Source organism: Dendrobates tinctorius, unplaced genomic scaffold (genome assembly GCF_039654945.1).
Source record: "Dendrobates tinctorius isolate UK_male_01 unplaced genomic scaffold, ASM3965494v1 ptg000181l, whole genome shotgun sequence".
Taxonomy (NCBI): Eukaryota; Metazoa; Chordata; class Amphibia; order Anura; family Dendrobatidae; genus Dendrobates; species Dendrobates tinctorius.
In genome coordinates this window covers 9,760,928-9,787,796 of record NW_027361848.1, presented here as the reverse complement: position 1 = coordinate 9,787,796, position 26,869 = coordinate 9,760,928, and the positions used below count along the sequence as shown (strand labels likewise).

The 26,869-nt window shown below is 35.0% G+C and overlaps 2 protein-coding genes across 6 annotated transcripts in view; one reads left to right on the top strand and one right to left on the bottom strand.

Annotated features, from left to right (window-relative positions):
* GNPAT (glyceronephosphate O-acyltransferase) overlaps positions 1–26,869 on the top strand; it is a 447,736-nt gene that overhangs the window by 117,979 nt on the left and 302,888 nt on the right. The gene's annotated exons all lie outside the window — the stretch shown is intronic.
* On the bottom strand, positions 8,195–10,437 carry LOC141054959 (uncharacterized). Its single transcript, XM_073551871.1, has 2 exons — positions 10,110–10,437; positions 8,195–9,374 (listed from the first exon to the last, which is right to left on the bottom strand). The coding sequence occupies exon 2, from the start codon at positions 9,360–9,362 to the stop codon at positions 8,289–8,291; it is 1,074 nt and encodes a 357-aa protein (XP_073407972.1). The 5' UTR covers positions 9,363–9,374; positions 10,110–10,437; the 3' UTR covers positions 8,195–8,288.

Here is a 26,869-nt window from a genome sequence, read left to right as displayed (position 1 = left end):
CACGAGGTTATATACCCCAGAGAGCCAATAGGAAGCCGTTAATTTTAACAGGGAAGAAACCATTCCTTCAGATATTTCTGGCACGTGCGCCGATCTGTGCAGCCTGATATAACATCAGATTTTGGAATAAATTCTCGGACTTTTGTGCGCTGCCAGATAAATTCACCAATCCAATATTTAGGAGAAAGATTAATCCATTTATTTCCCAACGCGTTTCGAAATGTATACCATTTCTTCATCAGGGGATGACAATATATGATCAAACAGAACTGTCACAGGTTATATACAGCATGATTTCAAAAAGCGGCGCCAAAAAGGTCACATGTCATCTGGTGCAAATGTCAGGGTTCAAAGTATCACAGTTGAACTAATGCACTAATTAATCTCAATTCATTAAAAGCAATGTTTTTATTATAGAAAAAATGAAAAAAAGAAAAAAGAAAAGAAAAGAGGACCGAAAGAAAAAAATATATATGTATATATTAAAAAACGAACTCATGACATCTAAAAAAAAACTTTTTGGCAAAGAAATGTATATCTTAGTGCACTGAACCACGGTCAGGTCATACCTGGCAGAGAGGGAGAAAAAGGACTAGTGGAGAAAAGATAAAATGTTATAATTAAAAATGATATGTATAATTTATTTGACAATAAAGGAAGCTTTCTCTTGCTTTTTTTAAAAAATGTTTGAATCACCAATTAAAAAAAAAATATATATATATATATATGTGTCCGTGGATACTGCAATTGATTATAGAAAACTCTCACACGTCACTTGAAAAGGAGACGTTGGTTTCATTCACAAATATTCAGAATATCTGATAGTAAGAGGGCAAAGACACTGACTACGAAGAGCTTGCGTAGCGTTCGATGAAAGGAACCAGGATCGCTACCCGTATTGTCCCTCATACAGAGGAAGAGAAAGATAAAGGAGGGGAAAAGGAAAAAAACCACCCATCTTCAATACAGGAAAAATAACACTATTTTCTACAGAAAAAATAAAAACATATAAAAGTAAAAAATATATAAAGGAATAAATTAATTCATCCACATTATAGAAATAAAATACATGGAATAAAAAGTCGCACATAAAAAAGGGGTTAAAACATACCAGATTAGATAAAATAAATTCTGAATAACAGGTACATGCATCATTAAAAATTATTAAAAGAGAAAATCATCAAATTTATTCTATTCTAAAGAAAAACCTCTGAAATTTCGTTTAAACCAAATGGCTTGAGTGTATTTAACCTATAGATCCAAAATACTTCTTTTCTATTTAATTGCCCTATCCTGTCAGGAAAATTAACAGGAATATGTTCAATTGGGCTAATTTTTAGTCCACTTGGATCCTTATTATGTTTTATAGTGAAATGTCTAGAAAGACCATGTTGTAAAAAACCTTTTTTGATGTTACATCTATGCGAGTTAACCCTTAAATGTAGCGGTTGGGTTGTTCTTCCAACATATTGTTTTCCGCATCCACACTCAATAAGATATATCACAAATTCCGTAGTGCAACTCAAATAATTCTTTATAGGAAAAATTTCATTGGTGGTAGATGATTTTACAGATTTTTCTCTATGAGTAATAATATTACAACAGAGACAATTTCTCCTTCCACATTTATAAATCCCTTTCAAAGGGGCCTGAATTGGATTCAATGTTAATTCAGTTTTTTGTCGACTAGGGGCCACCAATCCCTTAATAGTTGGTGCCCTTCTGAAAGTTATTCCTGGATTATTAGGTAGAAATTTTTGTAATATAGGATCATTTAAAAGTATATACCAATTATCACACAAAATTTTCCGTATTCTTGTGTGTTCGGCACAATATTGAGTAATAAAATTAGTCATGAATTTTTTATTATCGGGTTTGACTATTTTTTGTCCATAAATGAGAGTGTCTTGTGATATATTGACACATCTATTATAAGCACTTTTGATCAGATTATTGGGGTATTTTTTATCCATGAACCTATTTTTTAAAATATCAGCCTGATCTTTGAAGTCCTCAAAGCTAGAACAATTTTTTCTAATCCTCTTAAACTGATTCTCTGGGATATTCCTCAGCCATTTTCCATAATGTCCACTATCAAAGGGAATATAACTATTAATATCCACATTTTTAAAAAAGGTTTTGGTTAAAATGGTATTGTCCTTGATAAAAATAGTTATATCTAAAAAATTAATACTCTCATGTTCATAAACTGAGGAAAATGATAGTCCCCAGTTATTGTTATTAATGTCATGAATAAAGTTATTAATGCTACTATCAGAGTTATCCCAGATAAAGAAAAGGTCGTCAATAAATCTCTCATACATGATTAAATTATTGCACCACTTGGTATTAAAAATATAAAAATCTTCAAAAACCCCCATAAAAATATTTGCATATGTAGGTGCGACCTTCGAGCCCATCGCGGTCCCGAGCTTCTGGTGGTATAAATATCCATCAAATGTAAAATAATTATTTCTCAAAATAAAATCCATGCCTTTTAATAAAAACTTCTTTTGATCTTTAGACAACCTATTGTCTCTTACTAAAATCTTGTTAAAACAGGCTAACCCCAAGTTGTGTGATATATTTGAATATAGTGAGGATACATCCATAGTGAGTAAAAGATAGCCTGATTTCCATTGAATTTGCTGTAGACATTTGATAAGATGAGTAGAATCTCTAATGTAGCTTTTTAAAAGTGGAACATTAGTCACCATAATTCTATCGATATAATGGGATAGGTTGCTCGTTAAAGAACCTATCCCTGAAATAATCGGTCTCCCTGGGGGGTTTACTAAACTCTTATGAATTTTTGGTAGGTGATAAAAGAAAGGAATTCGTGAATTTTGAACAGTAAGAAATTTTAATTCCTTTTTATTAAAAATGTTCGTTTTTTTGCCCTCCTGGATTAATATATCATAGTTTAATTTTATTCTTGGGATGATGTCAAATGAGTTTTTGCTATAATATTTTTCATCGGATAGTATTCTCATTGCTTCATTACAATAATCAGATCTGTTCTGAATAACTATCCCTCCTCCTTTATCTGCTGACCGAATTATAATATCAGTATTAGTCTTCAATGCCTGTAATGCCAATTTTTCGCCCCTATTCAAATTATTTTTATAGTGATATTTGTCTTTAATAGAGGTAATTTCTTTAAATTTCTTTTGTACAACATCATTAAATACATTCAAAAAATGACCCTTATTTTCAATGGGATAGAAATTAGACTTGACAGGTACATCCAAATGAAATCCAGTTTCAATAATTTCATTATTTGAGAAATCACTTTCTTTAGACATGTTATCATCTTTGGAGTTTGATATCTGATTTGATTCTTTTAATAAGAAATGTCGTTTTAATGTTAATTTCCTAATAAATACTTGTAGGTCTAGGAAAAGATCAAAGTCATTGGTTTTATGCATAGGACAGAAAGTTAAACCTTTGGAGAGAACTTTCTTCTCTTCTGTTGTGAGGAGATATGTTTTGTTTTAATGTTTTATTTATTGAAATCTGCAAGTTACATCCGAAAGAAAGCAATCAACAGGGTAGCTTACAAAATTATTATATAACCTACAAATTCCACTTTTCGGGAGTTAAACAGATAGTTTGAAATATCAATTCATGGCAAAAACTATTGATATATAGAGGTTTAAGGACACCAACAGCCTTAAAGGAACTTCCAGCAGCAGGATTATCTGGGTTCAAATCTGGGTTCTTCCCATCCACACGCCCCTGCTACATCACATATGCCATGATTTCAAACAAAGATGAAGAAGAACAAAAAAGAAGAAAAGAGAAGAGAAAAAAAAAAAAACAGTATAGGGAGTAAAGGGACAGGAGGTCAAGAAATTAGAGGAAGAAGTTGGGATATAGGGGCGGAATATAAGGGAGATAAGGGGAGGGGGGGGGGAACACTAGGCAACAAGGATTTCGTCCACTCTGATAAAGCCAAGCAAGGAGGCCACCATAGCCTTATCAACTTCTACTAATGGATCTGAATCGGGTCCATGGGTGCCATACTCTTTCAAAAGCTGAAAGTGAGCCATTCACCAAGGCAGCCAGTTTGGCTACTTGATATAGCATATCTACCTTCTCTTGCAATTGGGATATAGATGGAATGGTAGTTGACTTCCAGTTCATAGGTATCAAAAGTTTCGCTGCTGAAAGAATGTGTTGAGTCAACAGAGCAGTATTTTTATGTCCAGTCGGTGACAGAAAATTTAAAAGCACTATCTCCGGTGTCAATGTAAGCTTTTTGCCCACAATTTCCCCGATATAATCCTCTACTAGTCGCCAGAACTGCAGTAGGGGTGGACAGGACCACCACATATGTAAGTATGTTCCCTCCGAATCACAGCATCTCCAGCATCTAGCAGAAGACCCCGTCCGCCAATAAGTGTTCTGCTGTGGTGTAATATACCATCTGGCGACTATTTTAAAGGAATTCTCTTGTGCTCTAACACATTGTGATGGGCCATGAGATGAATTATAAATGTGTGATATTTGATTTGGGGTAAACTTGAATCCCAAATCCTTTTCCCAATGTGTTATATAAGCTCTTTTGAGACAACAGTCAGTTATATTTAAAATCTGGTAAATAGACGACATTATCTTTTTGGGTTTATCCTTTGTTGCACAGAGAGTCTCAAATGCAGTCAGTGGGCGGGTAACGTCCGCTCCTAAAAGATACCGTGCCAAGGAGTCTCTTATAGAGCCGAATTGTATAAAGGTCAAGTTGGAAAGCCCTGGTTGCTTCTTCAGTTCCTGAAAGGAGGGGAGTGCCCCGTCCGCCAAGAGGTCATCAACCGCTACATTTGCCAGGGAACCGGGTTTGATTACATCATTGTCTCGGGAATAAGATGCATGTGGCATTATATCTGCCAACTTGAGTAAGGGGGACAAAGGGGGAACTAGAGTTTTCACCAATCCCTTCCATAATTTTAAGGTAGCTTTGGTGTGTATATTAGGTAGATTTTTGTTTATGTTTTTACAAGGATATGCCAAAAGGATGGATCTCAGGGGATAAGGTGCTAGGGCTTCCTCCACCTCAATCCACTGCTTATTGTTAGGAGACCGCAACAGGTCTACCACTCTGGTAAGCATTGTCGCTTGGTAGTACCTCATTATGTCTGGTGCACCCATCCCACCCCTCGATTTGTTTAATGTTAATGTCCTGTATGCTAATCGGGGCTTTTGCTTTTTCCAAACATATCTGCGGAATAATGTATTAATTTTAAAAAGATACGATTTGGGGATGGTTATAGGGAGCATTTGGAAAATATATATGAACTTGGGTAAGATTAGGCTCTTCAGTAAATTTTTCCTTCCCATCCACGACACATACGAGTCCCTCCATGATTTCATGATGGTTTCTACTGAGGCAATTAGGGGGGGAATATTCTGTTGAAAAAGGTCTCTATCCGATCTTCCTATCTTTACACCTAAATATTTGATATATTGTTTTGGCCAGGTGAATGGGTATGTACTTTTTAGTTTAGCTAAGGTATTCGGGGATATATGTATGTCTAGCGCTTCCGACTTAGACATATTTACTTTAAAATTGGAAATTTTGCTATATTGATCTATAAGAGCCATCAATGTTGGGAGTCCCAGCAAAGGATTAGTCATCAAGACTAAGAGATCGTCAGCAAATGCCGCTATTTTATAGTGTGTCTTATTGATGCGAATACCCTCTATTCCCTCATGTACTTGTATGGCCTTTAAGAGAGGTTCCATTGCTAGCACAAATAACAACGGGGATAGGGGACAGCCCTGTCTTGTTCCGTTCTTTATAGTAAATGCATCTGTTGTAAAATCGTTAATCCTAATATGTGCTGTGGGCTTATCGTACATTGCCATTACGGCTGCTATAAACGCTTCGGGTATCTCAAACTTGATCAACACTTCCCGTAGGTATACCCAGTCCACCCTGTCAAAGGCCTTCTCTGCATCTGTTCCAAGAAGCATCAATGGTAGTTTACGATTTTTTGCGTATTGAAGAAGGTGCAATACTTTATGGACATTATCCCTTCCCTCCCTTCCACCCACAAACCCGGTCTGATTTAAGGAAATCAAATTTGGCAATGACTTGGCCATTCTTTTTGCCATCAGCCCTGCTAGGATTTTTAGGTCCACATTAAGGAGAGAGATTGGTCTATAGCTACTACATTGTTCAGGATCCTTCCCCTCTTTGTGTATTAGGGATATTCTGGCTGTAAGCATTTGGTTTGGCAATGGGTGGCCTTGTAAAACTGCGTTGCAAACGTTCAATAAATGTGGGAGTAGGAGGCCAGAGAAGGATTTATAGTAAAGTGCTGAGAATCCATCTGGACCGGGCGCTTTCCCCTTCGGGCACTTTGACAGGGCGGACTGCAACTCCCCCAGTGAAAAAGGTCTAGTAAGATATTGTTTTTGGGAATCAGACAAGACAGGCAGATCTAAAGTGCTTAGGAAGGACCTAGTGTCCATGCTTCTTTTAAGTGCGGAATCGGCGTTATCTTCCGGACGGAGATTATATAATTTCTTATAGTAGTCAAGGAATGCCCGCTCCATGTGCTCAGGAGCTTGCGAGCTGAACCCTTGTTCATTCTTAATTGAGTTAATCAGCGTACGTGACTGCCGCTTCCTTAGTTGCGATAACATTAATTTGGATGCTTTGTCTCCATGGACGTACATTCTGTTTTTCCATGTTGCATATAGCTTAGCAGATCTCGAGTTTAATATGTCTTTAAGTTGCTGTCTTTTTTGTTGCAGCTTCTCTAAGCTATGTTGATCTATTTTATGTTTATGTGTAAGCTCCAGCTGTGATATACTATCATAAAGATCCTGGATTTCTTTTTGTTGCAGTTTATTTAGAAAGGAAGTGATAGATATCAACTCCCCTCTGACAACTGACTTATGTGCTTCCCATAGTATCTGTGAGGAAATTTCTGGTGAAGCATTTTGCTCAAAATATTGGGAGAGCACTTTGTTTATACGTGTCTGTACCTCGGTACTTCCAAGTACTGACTCATTGAGCCGCCATACTCTATGTCGGGGAAAGGCTTTAGATAATGAGAATTTTAACAAAACCGAAGAGTGATCGGAATAAATATTCGGAATTATTTTCGCCTGTTGTATATTGGCAAGCATTTTACTGGATATAAAAATATAGTCTAAACGGTGGTAAGATTTATGAGGGTGGGAGTAGAAGGTGTAGTCTCGGTCAGAGGGGTTTAGATATCTCCATGTGTCAATCAATTGTAGAGATCCCAGTTGTGACTTTATTCTGTAAAGATCTTTAGGTGAGAGCGAACTTTTCTGTTTAGTCGTGTCTAGCAAAGGCTCTAATGCAACATTCAAGTCCCCACCCACTATCAATGCACCCTCTCTAAAGCCATCAATTTTTTTCAGTGTTGAGAGTACCCATCTCAATAGTTTTTTATTTGGTGCGTATAAACTGCACAATGTTACCAGGGCACCGTTTAGTAGACCTTTGACAAAGATGTAACGACCCTGAGGGTCCGCCATAGTTTCTCTTAGCTGGAAGGGCACTCCCCTTGCCACTGCTATTGACACTCCTCTGGAACCGGACTGGGTGGTTGTCGCATGAAACCATTTATCATAAATCGAGCTTTCAAAGGAGGGCAATTTATCCGGTTTGAAGTGCGTTTCCTGAATAAGCAATACTGCTGCCTGCTGTTTTTTGAATAGTTGTAATGTGTGGCGTCTAGTGTTTGGAGAGTTCAGCCCATGTGCGTTAAAAGAGATGAATGTGTGTACCTTATCCGAATCCATCATGTTTCTGTACACAGCAGCATCCTTGCAGCTCACGACGGAGACGAATCCTTGTGCCTATAGGTGTGGGGAGGGGGTCTAGGACAAGTAGACCAGACGAAAGAAAGAAAAGGGTAGAGAAAACAGAAAGGTAAAGAGGGGGAGAACACAATATTAACATTATCCATGTTATTAAGTTGCACAATATCATTGACCAATATGCCAACGTACCATAGTTACCTACTGACATTGTTTCATAGAATGCCAGCTTGAGGAAAATTCCAATCAACCTTATAAACTAAATATGAAATATGAAATGCTCCATTCTAGGAGAATGCCCAGTTTGGGCTGTAACTAAATCTAGGTTGAAACCTTACAACGAATTATTGGATAGATGTGGCAGCAGTGCTTACCCATATTTTGAAAAGCACGCCAACCCCATCAGATTTGCTTCAACCACATTCAATACCCCAACTGGGGTAGACACTAAGAAAACTTAACTGCAAAATCTGGGTCTAACCCAAAGATCAAGTATTGTCTCTGGAGTCCTTAGGAAGCGAGGTCTTTGTCAGCTTCCTTTTCAGCCTTTGTGATTTTGGCGTCAGGGCTATCTGCCACGCCGAGTCATCTGGCAGCGGATGCAATAGGGTCGCCGAATGGAAGGACTCCAGGTCCGGGTAGGCCTCCAGCTCAATCCCCAAGGACTCACATGCCTCTTTGATGTCTTGTGATGTTCTTGCTGAGATACCTTTGTCTCCATTTGTGATATGTACTCCAAACGGGAACAACCATCTAAAACGGACGCCTTTTTTTATCAATGCTTCAGTGAACGGTTTCAAGATCCTCCGCTTCCTGAGAGTGCTGGCCGATAAATCCTGGAAAAGTTTAATTTGTGAGCCTTCATACGAGATCTCCTGCGCCTCCCGCGCTCTGCGAAGAACTAAGTCTTTTGCTCGATAATCGAGGAAGCGACAGATCACATCTCGTGGAGTTTCCCCTTGAGAAGGCCTCGGACGCAATGCTCTGTGTACTCTCACCAGTTCGATTTCCTGCGGATCTGATTCATTAAGTAGTTCTTTGAATATCTCTTGTGTTGCTTTCCATAACGCCTCAAAGGCCACCGTTTCAGAAAGGCCTTTAACTCTTATGTTGTTACGACGTTCTCTGTTCTCATGATCTTCTAGCACCGTGTGAATTGTATGTAGTTGGATTTCATGGACTTTTAAAGAGTCTAGTACAGCGTTCGAACTTTGCGTCATGGCAACTTGCGAATTTTCCAATGTCTCAAGTCTGTGGCCTTGAAGTTTTAGGTCGTGTTTTATCTCTGCAAGTTCTTGTCCTATTGGCTCAAGAGCTTTAGACAATATACGTTTGATGAACGAACGAGTGACTAAGGCCTCTCTCGCTGTGCTGCCCGTGTCAGAGTCACTCTCCGGTTCAGAATCTGAATCTCCTAATGAGGTCAAATCACGAAGCTTGGATGGTTTAAGAGAATCTGACGGAACCGTTTGTTTTGTAAGAAAGTCATCCATGTCTGTTTGCGTAGTGGACTTTGTAGGTTTGGGCATGCTCTTTTGCGTTTTTACGCTGGATCTCCCCATTTTTGCAGTTATCTAAAGCAGAGAAGAATAGAGCAGTTTGAAGATTAGAATTCCTCTCGCTGGCTATGAATTTAGCTAATGTTCCATTTTATGCCCAATCTTATAAGTGATAAACAATGGAAAGAGATGTCGTTCTGGCTCTGGTCACTAGATGGCAGTCTATAACCTCTTTCTGCTGGTTTTCCAGAAAATCCTCTCTTATATTCGTACAGCTAGGTATAACATGGGTTAATTAGAAAGCAAATAAGGGGTGGATGAAAGATGTAGGGACAGCACTGGTGGGGGGGGAGCGCTTAATACAGATCTAAGGCTCCTTATATTACTCCCTTCTCTCCTCGCACCCCTCGGGTCAGACAGTCTCAGGCCCCCACTTGATTAATTGATTATCTCCTTTATTGCTACGGAGTTAGGGAGAATGACCATGCTCTCCTGGTCCTCTGTCCCCTGAATCATGAATCAGACCCCTCTGCTTAAGACACTCCGTCACCTTGCTTCTGTTATTTCAATGTTACCTCAGCTCCAGGAGACGCTTTAATTCCTCAGATCTCTCTCACTGATTCCAGAGAGGGGAGGAGGCTGAAGCGTGCCGCTGCACGTCTATTCTAGGTCCCGGGCCGCGTGTCTTCTGCAAGCCCGACGGGACTATTTTCAATGCTGCGGCGTGATACACACTCTCTGTAGCCGTCCCCCAGCTATGAAAATAGTAGCGATTTTATGTGTCCTGGTCAGGGGGTTTCGCAATGGTACCTTATTTGCAGGGGAGGGTTAGCTCCGGGGTCTCTCTTATCTGACAGCCTTAGGTCAGGGGTGAAGTCCTCTACCCGAGGCGATGGTGCTGTTAGCAGTATATCCTTCCGCCACTCCGGCAATCTCCCGCCTGCAGGGCCACAGTTATATGAATCCCTTCTTTATCCCGAACGTGACTTGCCACCCAGGGTCTATGCGATCCAGTGGGGTCCTGGTTTGGGTTGTAATGCGGGGATGGTATAAAAAGAAGGCTCTGATGATATTAGAGCCCCTTTTGGTGCATTTGTCCGGGAGCTCAGGTTTCCTGCTTCTTGCTCCACCAACGTTCAGGCTCCGCCCCCTCTGTTGTGAGGAGATATGAAGATAGGTTAAAAATATTATTTTCATAGCTATTTTTGCTTTTATTTCTTATTTTACTTTCCCTTTCTTTTTTTCTCCCCCCTCTGCTTCCTCTAAAGGACCTTTTCTTTTTCCATTTTTTGGAGAAAAAAAGTTTTTTATATCTTTGATCTGTGTACTTTTCAGTGCTCGTGGCAAAAAAGGAACAGTGGCTGTATTATTTGTGTTGGAATTGTCAATTAAAATTAATTCACTGTTGATTGTATTAGATAAATCATTATCATAAATAGAAAAATCCAATAGTGATATCGGTGTGGATTCAGGAAATTCTATAAGTGCCGGTGATGCAATTTCTATCGGAGTGGGTGTAATAATTTTACTCATATCTGTGTTCGGATTCATTGTGTCAATAAGATTACTGTTGATTTTATTTTCATTTAATCGTTTCATTTGTTCCTTAATGCTCTCAAGGTGGTTAATAGCTTCAACAAGCGGTGCCGTCATTTTAGTGGTCTTAATAGGTGGTGGTTTTAAAAAAATATTTTTATCTATATCTCCATTTGTCATCACTTCAATATTAGTAACAGTTTTTTTGCTCATATTTTTCATATCACATTCATTATTACCATCCACAGTACCTCTTTTATTATTAACAGTCTCTACCGTTTTAGTAGAATTTACTACCTCTATTGGATTCACTGTTTCTTTGTTTTTAATATTATTATCAATATTCTCCACTGGTATAGTGATATCCATTTTAGCAGAGACAGTCTCATTTTTATTCTTATTTTTATTCTTATTTTTTTCATTCATTTTCCTATAGTCTTCCCTATCTCTCTGTAGTTTTTTTGATTTTTTAAGAATTGTTTCATGCTCTATTTGCATAATATGTGTTATAACATTCGAGTTGATTTTTTTAAACTCTGGATGTTTCAAAAAAGGACTCAATTTATTGGATAGATCTAGTACCTTACTTGTTGCTAGTTCTGCAAGTTTAGATCGTTTTTTGTATAAAAGTAGGATCATCCTGTGCATACAATTGTTTAAATTAGTGTCCCATTGTTGCGTGAATTCTGGGTCATTGTCAAAAGGAGAGTCAAAGACTAACCTTAGTCCACGTGGACAAATGTTCTCCTCTAGATAGATTGATAAAAAGCGAGCATCCAGGCTGTAATGCAGTTCCTCCTTGATAGCTTCTTTTAAGTTCAAAAAGATTTTTCGAAAGGTCCTAGTTTCTTCTTCACTAAATAAATTAGTGTTATCTTCTGTGTGGTTCGAAAATCCAATGTTGCCAATGGTTTGCAGGATCAGTCTTTCCCTCGAAGAAAGTCTGCTTTGAAAGTATTCCATTCTGTCTCAAAGGAACGGACCCTCTGCTGCTGCACGTTCCTATACACCGGCGGCGCTTTCCAGGAACCGTCAGAGAAATTCCAAAGTATCAAAACTAAAGGAACACAAAGAGCGCAATAGGGTCTTATCCGGGTTAATGCTGGAAAAGTAATTTAGATTATACTCACCCTTTTTAGGAGAGGTTCAAGCATGTAGGATCAGTAATCTGCTTGCTGCACGTCCAAAGGTCAGCTCTGTGACCGCTTACACATCAGATTTTGGAATAAATTCTCGGACTTTTGTGCGCTGCCAGATAAATTCACCAATCCAATATTTAGGAGAAATATTAATCCATTTATTTCCCAACGCGTTTCGAAATGTATACCATTTCTTCATCAGGGGATGACAATATATGATCAAACAGAACTGTCACAGGTTATATACAGCATGATTTCAAAAAGCGGCGCCAAAAAGGTCACATGTCATCTGGTGCAAATGTCAGGGTTCAAAGTATCACAGTTGAACTAATGCACTAATTAATCTCAATTCATTAAAAGCAATGTTTTTATTATAGAAAAAATGAAAAAAAGAAAAGAAAAGAGGACCGAAAGAAAAAAATATATATGTATATATTAAAAAACGAACTCATGACATCTAAAAAAAAAAACTTTTTGGCAAAGAAATGTATATCTTAGTGCACTGAACCACGGTCAGGTCATACCTGGCAGAGAGGGAGAAAAAGGACTAGTGGAGAAAAGATAAAATGTTATAATTAAAAATGATATGTATAATTTATTTGACAATAAAGGAAGCTTTCTCTTGCTTTTTTTAAAAAATGTTTGAATCACCAATTAAAAAAATATATATATATATATATGTGTCCGTCGATACTGCAATTGATTATAGAAAACTCTCACACGTCACTTGAAAAGGAGACGTTGGTTTCATTCACAAATATTCAGAATATCTGATAGTAAGAGGGCAAAGACACTGACTACGAAGAGCTTGCGTAGCGTTCGATGAAAGGAACCAGGATCGCTACCCGTATTGTCCCTCATACAGAGGAAGAGAAAGATAAAGGAGGGGAAAAGGAAAAAAACCACCCATCTTCAATACAGGAAAAATAACACTATTTTCTACAGAAAAAATAAAAACATATAAAAGTAAAAAATATATAAAGGAATAAATTAATTCATCCACATTATAGAAATAAAATACATGGAATAAAAAGTCGCACATAAAAAAGGGGTTAAAACATACCAGATTAGATAAAATAAATTCTGAATAACAGGTACATGCATCATTAAAAATTATTAAAAGAGAAAATCATCAAATTTATTCTATTCTAAAGAAAAACCTCTGAAATTTCGTTTAAACCAAATGGCTTGAGTGTATTTAACCTATAGATCCAAAATACTTCTTTTCTATTTAATTGCCCTATCCTGTCAGGAAAATTAACAGGAATATGTTCAATTGGGCTAATTTTTAGTCCACTTGGATCCTTATTATGTTTTATAGTGAAATGTCTAGAAAGACCATGTTGTAAAAAACCTTTTTTGATGTTACATCTATGCGAGTTAACCCTTAAATGTAGCGGTTGGGTTGTTCTTCCAACATATTGTTTTCCGCATCCACACTCAATAAGATATATCACAAATTCCGTAGTGCAACTCAAATAATTCTTTATAGGAAAAATTTCATTGGTGGTAGATGATTTTACAGATTTTTCTCTATGAGTAATAATATTACAACAGAGACAATTTCTCCTTCCACATTTATAAATCCCTTTCAAAGGGGCCTGAATTGGATTCAATGTTAATTCAGTTTTTTGTCGACTAGGGGCCACCAATCCCTTAATAGTTGGTGCCCTTCTGAAAGTTATTCCTGGATTATTAGGTAGAAATTTTTGTAATATAGGATCATTTAAAAGTATATACCAATTATCACACAAAATTTTCCGTATTCTTGTGTGTTCGGCACAATATTGAGTAATAAAATTAGTCATGAATTTTTTATTATCGGGTTTGACTATTTTTTGTCCATAAATGAGAGTGTCTTGTGATATATTGACACATCTATTATAAGCACTTTTGATCAGATTATTGGGGTATTTTTTATCCATGAACCTATTTTTTTAAAATATCAGCCTGATCTTTGAAGTCCTCAAAGCTAGAACAATTTTTTCTAATCCTCTTAAACTGATTCTCTGGGATATTCCTCAGCCATTTTCCATAATGTCCACTATCAAAGGGAATATAACTATTAATATCCACATTTTTAAAAAAGGTTTTGGTTAAAATGGTATTGTCCTTGATAAAAATAGTTATATCTAAAAAATTAATACTCTCATGTTCATAAACTGAGGAAAATGATAGTCCCCAGTTATTGTTATTAATGTCATGAATAAAGTTATTAATGCTACTATCAGAGTTATCCCAGATAAAGAAAAGGTCGTCAATAAATCTCTCATACATGATTAAATTATTGCACCACTTGGTATTAAAAATATAAAAATCTTCAAAAACCCCCATAAAAATATTTGCATATGTAGGTGCGACCTTCGAGCCCATCGCGGTCCCGAGCTTCTGGTGGTATAAATATCCATCAAATGTAAAATAATTATTTCTCAAAATAAAATCCATGCCTTTTAATAAAAACTTCTTTTGATCTTTAGACAACCTATTGTCTCTTACTAAAATCTTGTTAAAACAGGCTAACCCCAAGTTGTGTGATATATTTGAATATAGTGAGGATACATCCATAGTGAGTAAAAGATAGCCTGATTTCCATTGAATTTGCTGTAGACATTTGATAAGATGAGTAGAATCTCTAATGTAGCTTTTTAAAAGTGGAACATTAGTCACCATAATTCTATCGATATAATGGGATAGGTTGCTCGTTAAAGAACCTATCCCTGAAATAATCGGTCTCCCTGGGGGGTTTACTAAACTCTTATGAATTTTTGGTAGGTGATAAAAGAAAGGAATTCGTGAATTTTGAACAGTAAGAAATTTTAATTCCTTTTTATTAAAAATGTTCGTTTTTTTGCCCTCCTGGATTAATATATCATAGTTTAATTTTATTCTTGGGATGATGTCAAATGAGTTTTTGCTATAATATTTTTCATCGGATAGTATTCTCATTGCTTCATTACAATAATCAGATCTGTTCTGAATAACTATCCCTCCTCCTTTATCTGCTGACCGAATTATAATATCAGTATTAGTCTTCAATGCCTGTAATGCCAATTTTTCGCCCCTATTCAAATTATTTTTATAGTGATATTTGTCTTTAATAGAGGTAATTTCTTTAAATTTCTTTTGTACAACATCATTAAATACATTCAAAAAATGACCCTTATTTTCAATGGGATAGAAATTAGACTTGACAGGTACATCCAAATGAAATCCAGTTTCAATAATTTCATTATTTGAGAAATCACTTTCTTTAGACATGTTATCATCTTTGGAGTTTGATATCTGATTTGATTCTTTTAATAAGAAATGTCGTTTTAATGTTAATTTCCTAATAAATACTTGTAGGTCTAGGAAAAGATCAAAGTCATTGGTTTTATGCATAGGACAGAAAGTTAAACCTTTGGAGAGAACTTTCTTCTCTTCTGTTGTGAGGAGATATGAAGATAGGTTAAAAATATTATTTTCATAGCTATTTTTGCTTTTATTTCTTATTTTACTTTCCCTTTCTTTTTTTCTCCCCCCTCTGCTTCCTCTAAAGGACCTTTTCTTTTTCCATTTTTTGGAGAAAAAAAGTTTTTTATATCTTTGATCTGTGTACTTTTCAGTGCTCGTGGCAAAAAAGGAACAGTGGCTGTATTATTTGTGTTGGAATTGTCAATTAAAATTAATTCACTGTTGATTGTATTAGATAAATCATTATCATAAATAGAAAAATCCAATAGTGATATCGGTGTGGATTCAGGAAATTCTATAAGTGCCGGTGATGCAATTTCTATCGGAGTGGGTGTAATAATTTTACTCATATCTGTGTTCGGATTCATTGTGTCAATAAGATTACTGTTGATTTTATTTTCATTTAATCGTTTCATTTGTTCCTTAATGCTCTCAAGGTGGTTAATAGCTTCAACAAGCGGTGCCGTCATTTTAGTGGTCTTAATAGGTGGTGGTTTTAAAAAAATATTTTTATCTATATCTCCATTTGTCATCACTTCAATATTAGTAACAGTTTTTTTGCTCATATTTTTCATATCACATTCATTATTACCATCCACAGTACCTCTTTTATTATTAACAGTCTCTACCGTTTTAGTAGAATTTACTACCTCTATTGGATTCACTGTTTCTTTGTTTTTAATATTATTATCAATATTCTCCACTGGTATAGTGATATCCATTTTAGCAGAGACAGTCTCATTTTTATTCTTATTTTTTTCATTCATTTTCCTATAGTCTTCCCTATCTCTCTGTAGTTTTTTTGATTTTTTAAGAATTGTTTCATGCTCTATTTGCATAATATGTGTTATAACATTCGAGTTGATTTTTTTAAACTCTGGATGTTTCAAAAAAGGACTCAATTTATTGGATAGATCTAGTACCTTACTTGTTGCTAGTTCTGCAAGTTTAGATCGTTTTTTGTATAAAAGTAGGATCATCCTGTGCATACAATTGTTTAAATTAGTGTCCCATTGTTGCGTGAATTCTGGGTCATTGTCAAAAGGAGAGTCAAAGACTAACCTTAGTCCACGTGGACAAATGTTCTCCTCTAGATAGATTGATAAAAAGCGAGCATCCAGGCTGTAATGCAGTTCCTCCTTGATAGCTTCTTTTAAGTTCAAAAAGATTTTTCGAAAGGTCCTAGTTTCTTCTTCACTAAATAAATTAGTGTTATCTTCTGTGTGGTTCGAAAATCCAATGTTGCCAATGGTTTGCAGGATCAGTCTTTCCCTCGAAGAAAGTCTGCTTTGAAAGTATTCCATTCTGTCTCAAAGGAACGGACCCTCTGCTGCTGCACGTTCCTATACACCGGCGGCGCTTTCCAGGAACCGTCAGAGAAATTCCAAAGTATCAAAACTAAAGGAACACAAAGAGCGCAATAGGGTCTTATCCGGGTTAATGCTGGAAAAGTAATTTAGATTATACTCACCCTTTTTAGGAGAGGTTCAAGCATGTAGGATCAGTAATCTGCTTGCTGCACGTCCAAAGGTCAGCTCTGTGACCGCTTACACATCAGATTTTGGAATAAATTCTCGGACTTTTGTGCGCTGCCAGATAAATTCACCAATCCAATATTTAGGAGAAATATTAATCCATTTATTTCCCAACGCGTTTCGAAATGTATACCATTTCTTCATCAGGGGATGACAATATATGATCAAACAGAACTGTCACAGGTTATATACGGCATGATTTCAAAAAGCGGCGCCAAAAAGGTCACATGTCATCTGGTGCAAATGTCAGGGTTCAAAGTATCACAGTTGAACTAATGCACTAATTAATCTCAATTCATTAAAAGCAATGTTTTTATTATAGAAAAAATGAAAAAAAGAAAAAAGAAAAGAAAAGAGGACCGAAAGAAAAAAATATATATGTATATATTAAAAAACGAACTCATGACATCTAAAAAAAAAACTTTTTGGCAAAGAAATGTATATCTTAGTGCACTGAACCACGGTCAGGTCATACCTGGCAGAGAGGGAGAAAAAGGACTAGTGGAGAAAAGATAAAATGTTATAATTAAAAATGATATGTATAATTTATTTGACAATAAAGGAAGCTTTCTCTTGCTTTTTTTAAAAAATGTTTGAATCACCAATTAAAAAAATATATATATATATATATGTGTCCGTGGATACTGCAATAGATTATAGAAAACTCTCACACGTCACTTGAAAAGGAGACGTTGGTTTCATTCACAAATATTCAGAATATCTGATAGTAAGAGGGCAAAGACACTGACTACGAAGAGCTTGCGTAGCGTTCGATGAAAGGAACCAGGATCGCTACCCGTATTGTCCCTCATACAGAGGAAGAGAAAGATAAAGGAGGGGAAAAGGAAAAAACCACCCATCTTCAATACAGGAAAAATAACACTATTTTCTACAGAAAAAATAAAAACATATAAAAGTAAAAAATATATAAAGGAATAAATTAATTCATCCACATTATAGAAATAAAATACATGGAATAAAAAGTCGCACATAAAAAAGGGGTTAAAACATACCAGATTAGATAAAATAAATTCTGAATAACAGGTACATGCATCATTAAAAATTATTAAAAGAGAAAATCATCAAATTTATTCTATTCTAAAGAAAAACCTCTGAAATTTCGTTTAAACCAAATGGCTTGAGTGTATTTAACCTATAGATCCAAAATACTTCTTTTCTATTTAATTGCCCTATCCTGTCAGGAAAATTAACAGGAATATGTTCAATTGGGCTAATTTTTAGTCCACTTGGATCCTTATTATGTTTTATAGTGAAATGTCTAGAAAGACCATGTTGTAAAAAACCTTTTTTGATGTTACATCTATGCGAGTTAACCCTTAAATGTAGCGGTTGTTCAATGTTAACTGAATTAACATTGAATCCAATTCAGGCCCCTTTGAAAGGGATTTATAAATGTGGAAGGAGAAATTGTCTCTGTTGTAATATTATTACTCATAGAGAAAAATCTGTAAAATCATCTACCACCAATGAAATTTTTCCTATAAAGAATTATTTGAGTTGCACTACGGAATTTGTGATATATCTTATTGAGTGTGGATGCGGAAAACAATATGTTGGAAGAACAACCCAACCGCTACATTTAAGGGTTAACTCGCATAGATGTAACATCAAAAAAGGTTTTTTACAACATGGTCTTTCTAGACATTTCACTATAAAACATAATAAGGATCCAAGTGGACTAAAAATTAGCCCAATTGAACATATTCCTGTTAATTTTCCTGACAGGATAGGGCAATTAAATAGAAAAGAAGTATTTTGGATCTATAGGTTAAATACACTCAAGCCATTTGGTTTAAACGAAATTTCAGAGGTTTTTCTTTAGAATAGAATAAATTTGATGATTTTCTCTTTTAATAATTTTTAATGATGCATGTACCTGTTATTCAGAATTTATTTTATCTAATCTGGTATGTTTTAACCCCTTTTTTATGTGCGACTTTTTATTCCATGTATTTTATTTCTATAATGTGGATGAATTAATTTATTCCTTTATATATTTTTTACTTTTATATGTTTTTATTTTTTCTGTAGAAAATAGTGTTATTTTTCCTGTATTGAAGATGGGTGGTTTTTTTCCTTTTCCCCTCCTTTATCTTTCTCTTCCTCTGTATGAGGGACAATACGGGTAGCGATCCTGGTTCCTTTCATCGAACGCTACGCAAGCTCTTCGTAGTCAGTGTCTTTGCCCTCTTACTATCAGATATTCTGAATATTTGTGAATGAAACCAACGTCTCCTTTTCAAGTGACGTGTGAGAGTTTTCTATAATCAATTGCAGTATCCACGGACACATATATATATATATATTTTTTTTTAATTGGTGATTCAAACATTTTTTAAAAAAAGCAAGAGAAAGCTTCCTTTATTGTCAAATAAATTATACATATCATTTTTAATTATAACATTTTATCTTTTCTCCACTAGTCCTTTTTCTCCCTCTCTGCCAGGTATGACCTGACCGTGGTTCAGTGCACTAAGATATACATTTCTTTGCCAAAAAGTTTTTTTTTTTAGATGTCATGAGTTCGTTTTTTAATATATACATATATATTTTTTTCTTTCGGTCCTCTTTTCTTTTCTTTTTTCTTTTTTTCATTTTTTCTATAATAAAAACATTGCTTTTAATGAATTGAGATTAATTAGTGCATTAGTTCAACTGTGATACTTTGAACCCTGACATTTGCACCAGATGACATGTGACCTTTCTGGCGCCGCTTTTTGAAATCATGCTGTATATAACCTGTGACAGTTCTGTTTGATCATATATTGTCATCCCCTGATGAAGAAATGGTATACATTTCGAAACGCGTTGGGAAATAAATGGATTAATCTTTCTCCTAAATATTGGATTGGTGAATTTATCTGGCAGCGCACAAAAGTCCGAGAATTTATTCCAAAATCTGATGTGTAAGCGGTCACAGAGCTGACCTTTGGACGTGCAGCAAGCAGATTACTGATCCTACATGCTTGAACCTCTCCTAAAAAGGGTGAGTATAATCTAAATTACTTTTCCAGCATTAACCCGGATAAGACCCTATTGCGCTCTTTGTGTTCCTTTAGTTTTGATACTTTGGAATTTCTCTGACGGTTCCTGGAAAGCGCCGCCGGTGTATAGGAACGTGCAGCAGCAGAGGGTCCGTTCCTTTGAGACAGAATGGAATACTTTCAAAGCAGACTTTCTTCGAGGGAAAGACTGATCCTGCAAACCATTGGCAACATTGGATTTTCGAACCACACAGAAGATAACACTAATTTATTTAGTGAAGAAGAAACTAGGACCTTTCGAAAAATCTTTTTGAACTTAAAAGAAGCTATCAAGGAGGAACTGCATTACAGCCTGGATGCTCGCTTTTTATCAATCTATCTAGAGGAGAACATTTGTCCACGTGGACTAAGGTTAGTCTTTGACTCTCCTTTTGACAATGACCCAGAATTCACGCAACAATGGGACACTAATTTAAACAATTGTATGCACAGGATGATCCTACTTTTATACAAAAAAACGATCTAAACTTGCAGAACTAGCAACAAGTAAGGTACTAGATCTATCCAATAAATTGAGTCCTTTTTTGAAACATCCAGAGTTTAAAAAAATCAACTCGAATGTTATAACACATATTATGCAAATAGAGCATGAAACAATTCTTAAAAAATCAAAAAAACTACAGAGAGATAGGGAAGACTATAGGAAAATGAATGAAAAAAATAAGAATAAAAATGAGACTGTCTCTGCTAAAATGGATATCACTATACCAGTGGAGAATATTGATAATAATATTAAAAACAAAGAAACAGTGAATCCAATAGAGGTAGTAAATTCTACTAAAACGGTAGAGACTGTTAATAATAAAAGAGGTACTGTGGATGGTAATAATGAATGTGATATGAAAAATATGAGCAAAAAAACTGTTACTAATATTGAAGTGATGACAAATGGAGATATAGATAAAAATATTTTTTTAAAACCACCACCTATTAAGACCACTAAAATGACGGCACCGCTTGTTGAAGCTATTAACCACCTTGAGAGCATTAAGGAACAAATGAAACGATTAAATGAAAATAAAATCAACAGTAATCTTATTGACACAATGAATCCGAACACAGATATGAGTAAAATTATTACACCCACTCCGATAGAAATTGCATCACCGGCACTTATAGAATTTCCTGAATCCACACCGATATCACTATTGGATTTTTCTATTTATGATAATGATTTATCTAATACAATCAACAGTGAATTAATTTTAATTGACAATTCCAACACAAATAATACAGCCACTGTTCCTTTTTTGCCACGAGCACTGAAAAGTACACAGATCAAAGATATAAAAAACTTTTTTTCTCCAAAAAATGGAAAAAGAAAAGGTCCTTTAGAGGAAGCAGAGGGGGGAGAAAAAAAGAAAGGGAAAATAAAATAAGAAATAAAAGCAAAAATAGCTATGAAAATAATATTTTTAACCTATCTTCATATCTCCTCACAACAGAAGAGAAGAAAGTTCTCTCCAAAGGTTTAACTTTCTGTCCTATGCATAAAACCAATGACTTTGATCTTTTCCTAGACCTACAAGTATTTATTAGGAAATTAACATTAAAACGACATTTCTTATTAAAAGAATCAAATCAGATATCAAACTCCAAAGATGATAACATGTCTAAAGAAAGTGATTTCTCAAATAATGAAATTATTGAAACTGGATTTCATTTGGATGTACCTGTCAAGTCTAATTTCTATCCCATTGAAAATAAGGGTCATTTTTTGAATGTATTTAATGATGTTGTACAAAAGAAATTTAAAGAAATTACCTCTATTAAAGACAAATATCACTATAAAAATAATTTGAATAGGGGCGAAAAATTGGCATTACAGGCATTGAAGACTAATACTGATATTATAATTCGGTCAGCAGATAAAGGAGGAGGGATAGTTATTCAGAACAGATCTGATTATTGTAATGAAGCAATGAGAATACTATCCGATGAAAAATATTATAGCAAAAACTCATTTGACATCATCCCAAGAATAAAATTAAACTATGATATATTAATCCAGGAGGGCAAAAAAACGAACATTTTTAATAAAAAGGAATTAAAATTTCTTACTGTTCAAAATTCACGAATTCCTTTCTTTTATCACCTACCAAAAATTCATAAGAGTTTAGTAAACCCCCCAGGGAGACCGATTATTTCAGGGATAGGTTCTTTAACGAGCAACCTATCCCATTATATCGATAGAATTATGGTGACTAATGTTCCACTTTTAAAAAGCTACATTAGAGATTCTACTCATCTTATCAAATGTCTACAGCAAATTCAATGGAAATCAGGCTATCTTTTACTCACTATGGATGTATCCTCACTATATTCAAATATATCACACAACTTGGGGTTAGCCTGTTTTAACAAGATTTTAGTAAGAGACAATAGGTTGTCTAAAGATCAAAAGAAGTTTTTATTAAAAGGCATGGATTTTATTTTGAGAAATAATTATTTTACATTTGATGGATATTTATACCACCAGAAGCTCGGGACCGCGATGGGCTCGAAGGTCGCACCTACATATGCAAATATTTTTATGGGGGTTTTTGAAGATTTTTATATTTTTAATACCAAGTGGTGCAATAATTTAATCATGTATAAGAGATTTATTGACGACCTTTTCTTTATCTGGGATAACTCTGATAGTAGCATTAATAACTTTATTCATGACATTAATAACAATAACTGGGGACTATCATTTTCCTCAGTTTATGAACATGAGAGTATTAATTTTTTAGATATAACTATTTTTATCAAGGACAATACCATTTTAACCAAAACCTTTTTTAAAAATGTGGATATTAATAGTTATATTCCCTTTGATAGTGGACATTATGGAAAATGGCTGAGGAATATCCCAGAGAATCAGTTTAAGAGGATTAGAAAAAATTGTTCTAGCTTTGAGGACTTCAAAGATCAGGCTGATATTTTAAAAAATAGGTTCATGGATAAAAAATACCCCAATAATCTGATCAAAAGTGCTTATAATAGATGTGTCAATATATCACAAGACACTCTCATTTATGGACAAAAAATAGTCAAACCTGATAATAAAAAATTCATGACTAATTTTATTACTCAATATTGTGCCGAACACACAAGAATACGGAAAATTTTGTGTGATAATTGGTATATACTTTTAAATGATCCTATATTACAAAAATTTCTACCTAATAATCCAGGAATAACTTTCAGAAGGGCACCAACTATTAAGGGATTGGTGGCCCCTAGTCGACAAAAAACTGAATTAACATTGAATCCAATTCAGGCCCCTTTGAAAGGGATTTATAAATGTGGAAGGAGAAATTGTCTCTGTTGTAATATTATTACTCATAGAGAAAAATCTGTAAAATCATCTACCACCAATGAAATTTTTCCTATAAAGAATTATTTGAGTTGCACTACGGAATTTGTGATATATCTTATTGAGTGTGGATGCGGAAAACAATATGTTGGAAGAACAACCCAACCGCTACATTTAAGGGTTAACTCGCATAGATGTAACATCAAAAAAGGTTTTTTACAACATGGTCTTTCTAGACATTTCACTATAAAACATAATAAGGATCCAAGTGGACTAAAAATTAGCCCAATTGAACATATTCCTGTTAATTTTCCTGACAGGATAGGGCAATTAAATAGAAAAGAAGTATTTTGGATCTATAGGTTAAATACACTCAAGCCATTTGGTTTAAACGAAATTTCAGAGGTTTTTCTTTAGAATAGAATAAATTTGATGATTTTCTCTTTTAATAATTTTTAATGATGCATGTACCTGTTATTCAGAATTTATTTTATCTAATCTGGTATGTTTTAACCCCTTTTTTATGTGCGACTTTTTATTCCATGTATTTTATTTCTATAATGTGGATGAATTAATTTATTCCTTTATATATTTTTTACTTTTATATGTTTTTATTTTTTCTGTAGAAAATAGTGTTATTTTTCCTGTATTGAAGATGGGTGGTTTTTTTCCTTTTCCCCTCCTTTATCTTTCTCTTCCTCTGTATGAGGGACAATACGGGTAGCGATCCTGGTTCCTTTCATCGAACGCTACGCAAGCTCTTCGTAGTCAGTGTCTTTGCCCTCTTACTATCAGATATTCTGAATATTTGTGAATGAAACCAACGTCTCCTTTTCAAGTGACGTGTGAGAGTTTTCTATAATCAATTGCAGTATCCACGGACACATATATATATATATATATATTTTTTTAATTGGTGATTCAAACATTTTTTAAAAAAAGCAAGAGAAAGCTTCCTTTATTGTCAAATAAATTATACATATCATTTTTAATTATAACATTTTATCTTTTCTCCACTAGTCCTTTTTCTCCCTCTCTGCCAGGTATGACCTGACCGTGGTTCAGTGCACTAAGATATACATTTCTTTGCCAAAAAGTTTTTTTTTTAGATGTCATGAGTTCGTTTTTTAATATATACATATATATTTTTTTCTTTCGGTCCTCTTTTCTTTTCTTTTTTCTTTTTTTCATTTTTTCTATAATAAAAACATTGCTTTTAATGAATTGAGATTAATTAGTGCATTAGTTCAACTGTGATACTTTGAACCCTGACATTTGCACCAGATGACATGTGACCTTTTTGGCGCCGCTTTTTGAAATCATGCTGTATATAACCTGTGACAGTTCTGTTTGATCATATATTGTCATCCCCTGATGAAGAAATGGTATACATTTCGAAACGCGTTGGGAAATAAATGGATTAATCTTTCTCCTAAATATTGGATTGGTGAATTTATCTGGCAGCGCACAAAAGTCCGAGAATTTATTCCAAAATCTGATGTGTAAGCGGTCACAGAGCTGACCTTTGGACGTGCAGCAAGCAGATTACTGATCCTACATGCTTGAACCTCTCCTAAAAAGGGTGAGTATAATCTAAATTACTTTTCCAGCATTAACCCGGATAAGACCCTATTGCGCTCTTTGTGTTCCTTTAGTTTTGATACTTCAGCCTGATATAACGTCACTTCCGGTGACGCGCTCCTTGAGCCGAATACTAGTGCGCGTGCGGCTCAATGGTGGAGCGCTCCTGCAAGTGAACGGCGCTACAGACCCTGCGCAAGCACGCTATCCTCAGGGATATGGATATGATATATAAATGTAATAAATAGTGCCACTATGATTATAAAGTGAAAAGAAAATAATACTGGTGCTTAGTAATATGTAAACCAATGATCTCAAATGACATAGGAGATCAATATAACAATCAAGTGAACAAAAATGATGGTGCACACCTGATTTGAATAAAGTGATGCAAAATATAGTGAAGATATAATTAATAAGGTGAAAATATAATAAAGTGCATGACATGTGAATAATTCCATACTTCATATTGTAAAAAAACATACAACGAATCATAAAAATATATTTTAAAGTGACAAGTGCATACTAAAATATCCGCCCTGTTCCAAACATGATCAAAAATTATTCCACTATAGATGTAAAGAAACATATATCATAGAAGTATTAAGATAATTATTAATTGAACTCTTATAAATTAAGACTATTCTAAGCATGCTTGAATCTGAATATTCACTCCTAATGCTAATGTGAAAAAAGTCCATAATAAATATAGCAGCATATATTCAAAGCATACTCCGATCTCATCTTCCTTCTTGATGGTTGTATAGAAAGAAGGCCCATAATAAGAATATTCTAGGCATGCTCGAGTCCAATATTCTTTTCTTGATAGATGTTCGGAATAAAGTCCATAATGACCATGCATACACATCCTACCAAACTACGGCTTGACCTTAGAAAAATTCTCCAAGGTTAGCTGTAAATCTAGACAAAAAAATGAAAAATTAGTCAAAAGAAAAAATGTATTAAAAGATAAAAAATTAAAAGAAACCCACCCACCCCATAAAAATGCCACTAATAACCTATATGTACCAAAATTAATGATATAATAAGAAATATGCTAACTCTATGTAAATCAAGGGTCAATTATATTATAAAAAGGATGAAAACCCCAAACTTTCATTAAGGCCTAAAGGGCTCATTGTTCCCAAACGAAAGATCCATTGACTTTCTTTCAGGGCCAAGGCCTTACCAAGATCACCACCTCTAAAGCCCAACGTTACCAAGTCAATGCCCTTAATAATGAGACCTCTGGCATTGCTATCATGATACCGTTTAAAATGCCGTGGCAAAGTTTTCAAAAGGGAATCATCCAAAGTAGTTTTATCCTTTTCAATGTCTCTCACATCTTCTCTGGTTCTAACCTTTAACTCACGTGGGGTAAGACCTATATAGATCTTACCACATGGACATTGAGCATGATAGATGACACCTTGTGATGAACAATTGATATGTTTCCTAATTTGATATTTTTTGGACCCATCTTGGTTAAGGAAAACATCCGCTTTCACCAAATTAAGGCATCCCTTACAAATGCCACAAGGGAAAAAAACCTGGTTTGCCCAAATTTTTTTGTATTCTCTTTTTATTTTCCCTGGAAACATAGTGGCTATGTACTAAGATATCTTTCAAATTATTAGACCTTTTTGCCACAAAAGAAGGGGCAGCTGGAAGTACTTCCTTTAGAATAGGGTCTACAAAGAGGGTATGCCAGTGTTTGCGTATAATATCAGTTAACCCTTTCCATTGACGATTATAAGTAGAAATAAATTGTACCTTGTTCACATCCTGTGTTTTTTTGTTATTTTTTGATTGCCCATAGAGAAGTTGATCCCTGTTTGCCTTTGAGGCCCTAAAGTATCCGCATTTGATAGATCTCCTGCTGTAACCTCTTTCAAGGAATCTTCTAATCAAATCTTCTGATTGATTTTCAAAAGCCTGAGGTTCAGAACAAATTCTTTTG

Excerpts from the sequence above, each read along its gene's own strand:
- LOC141054959 (XM_073551871.1), bottom strand. The coding sequence starts at position 9,362 with ATGGGGAGATCCAGCGTAAAAACGCAAAAGAGCATGCCCAAACCTACA.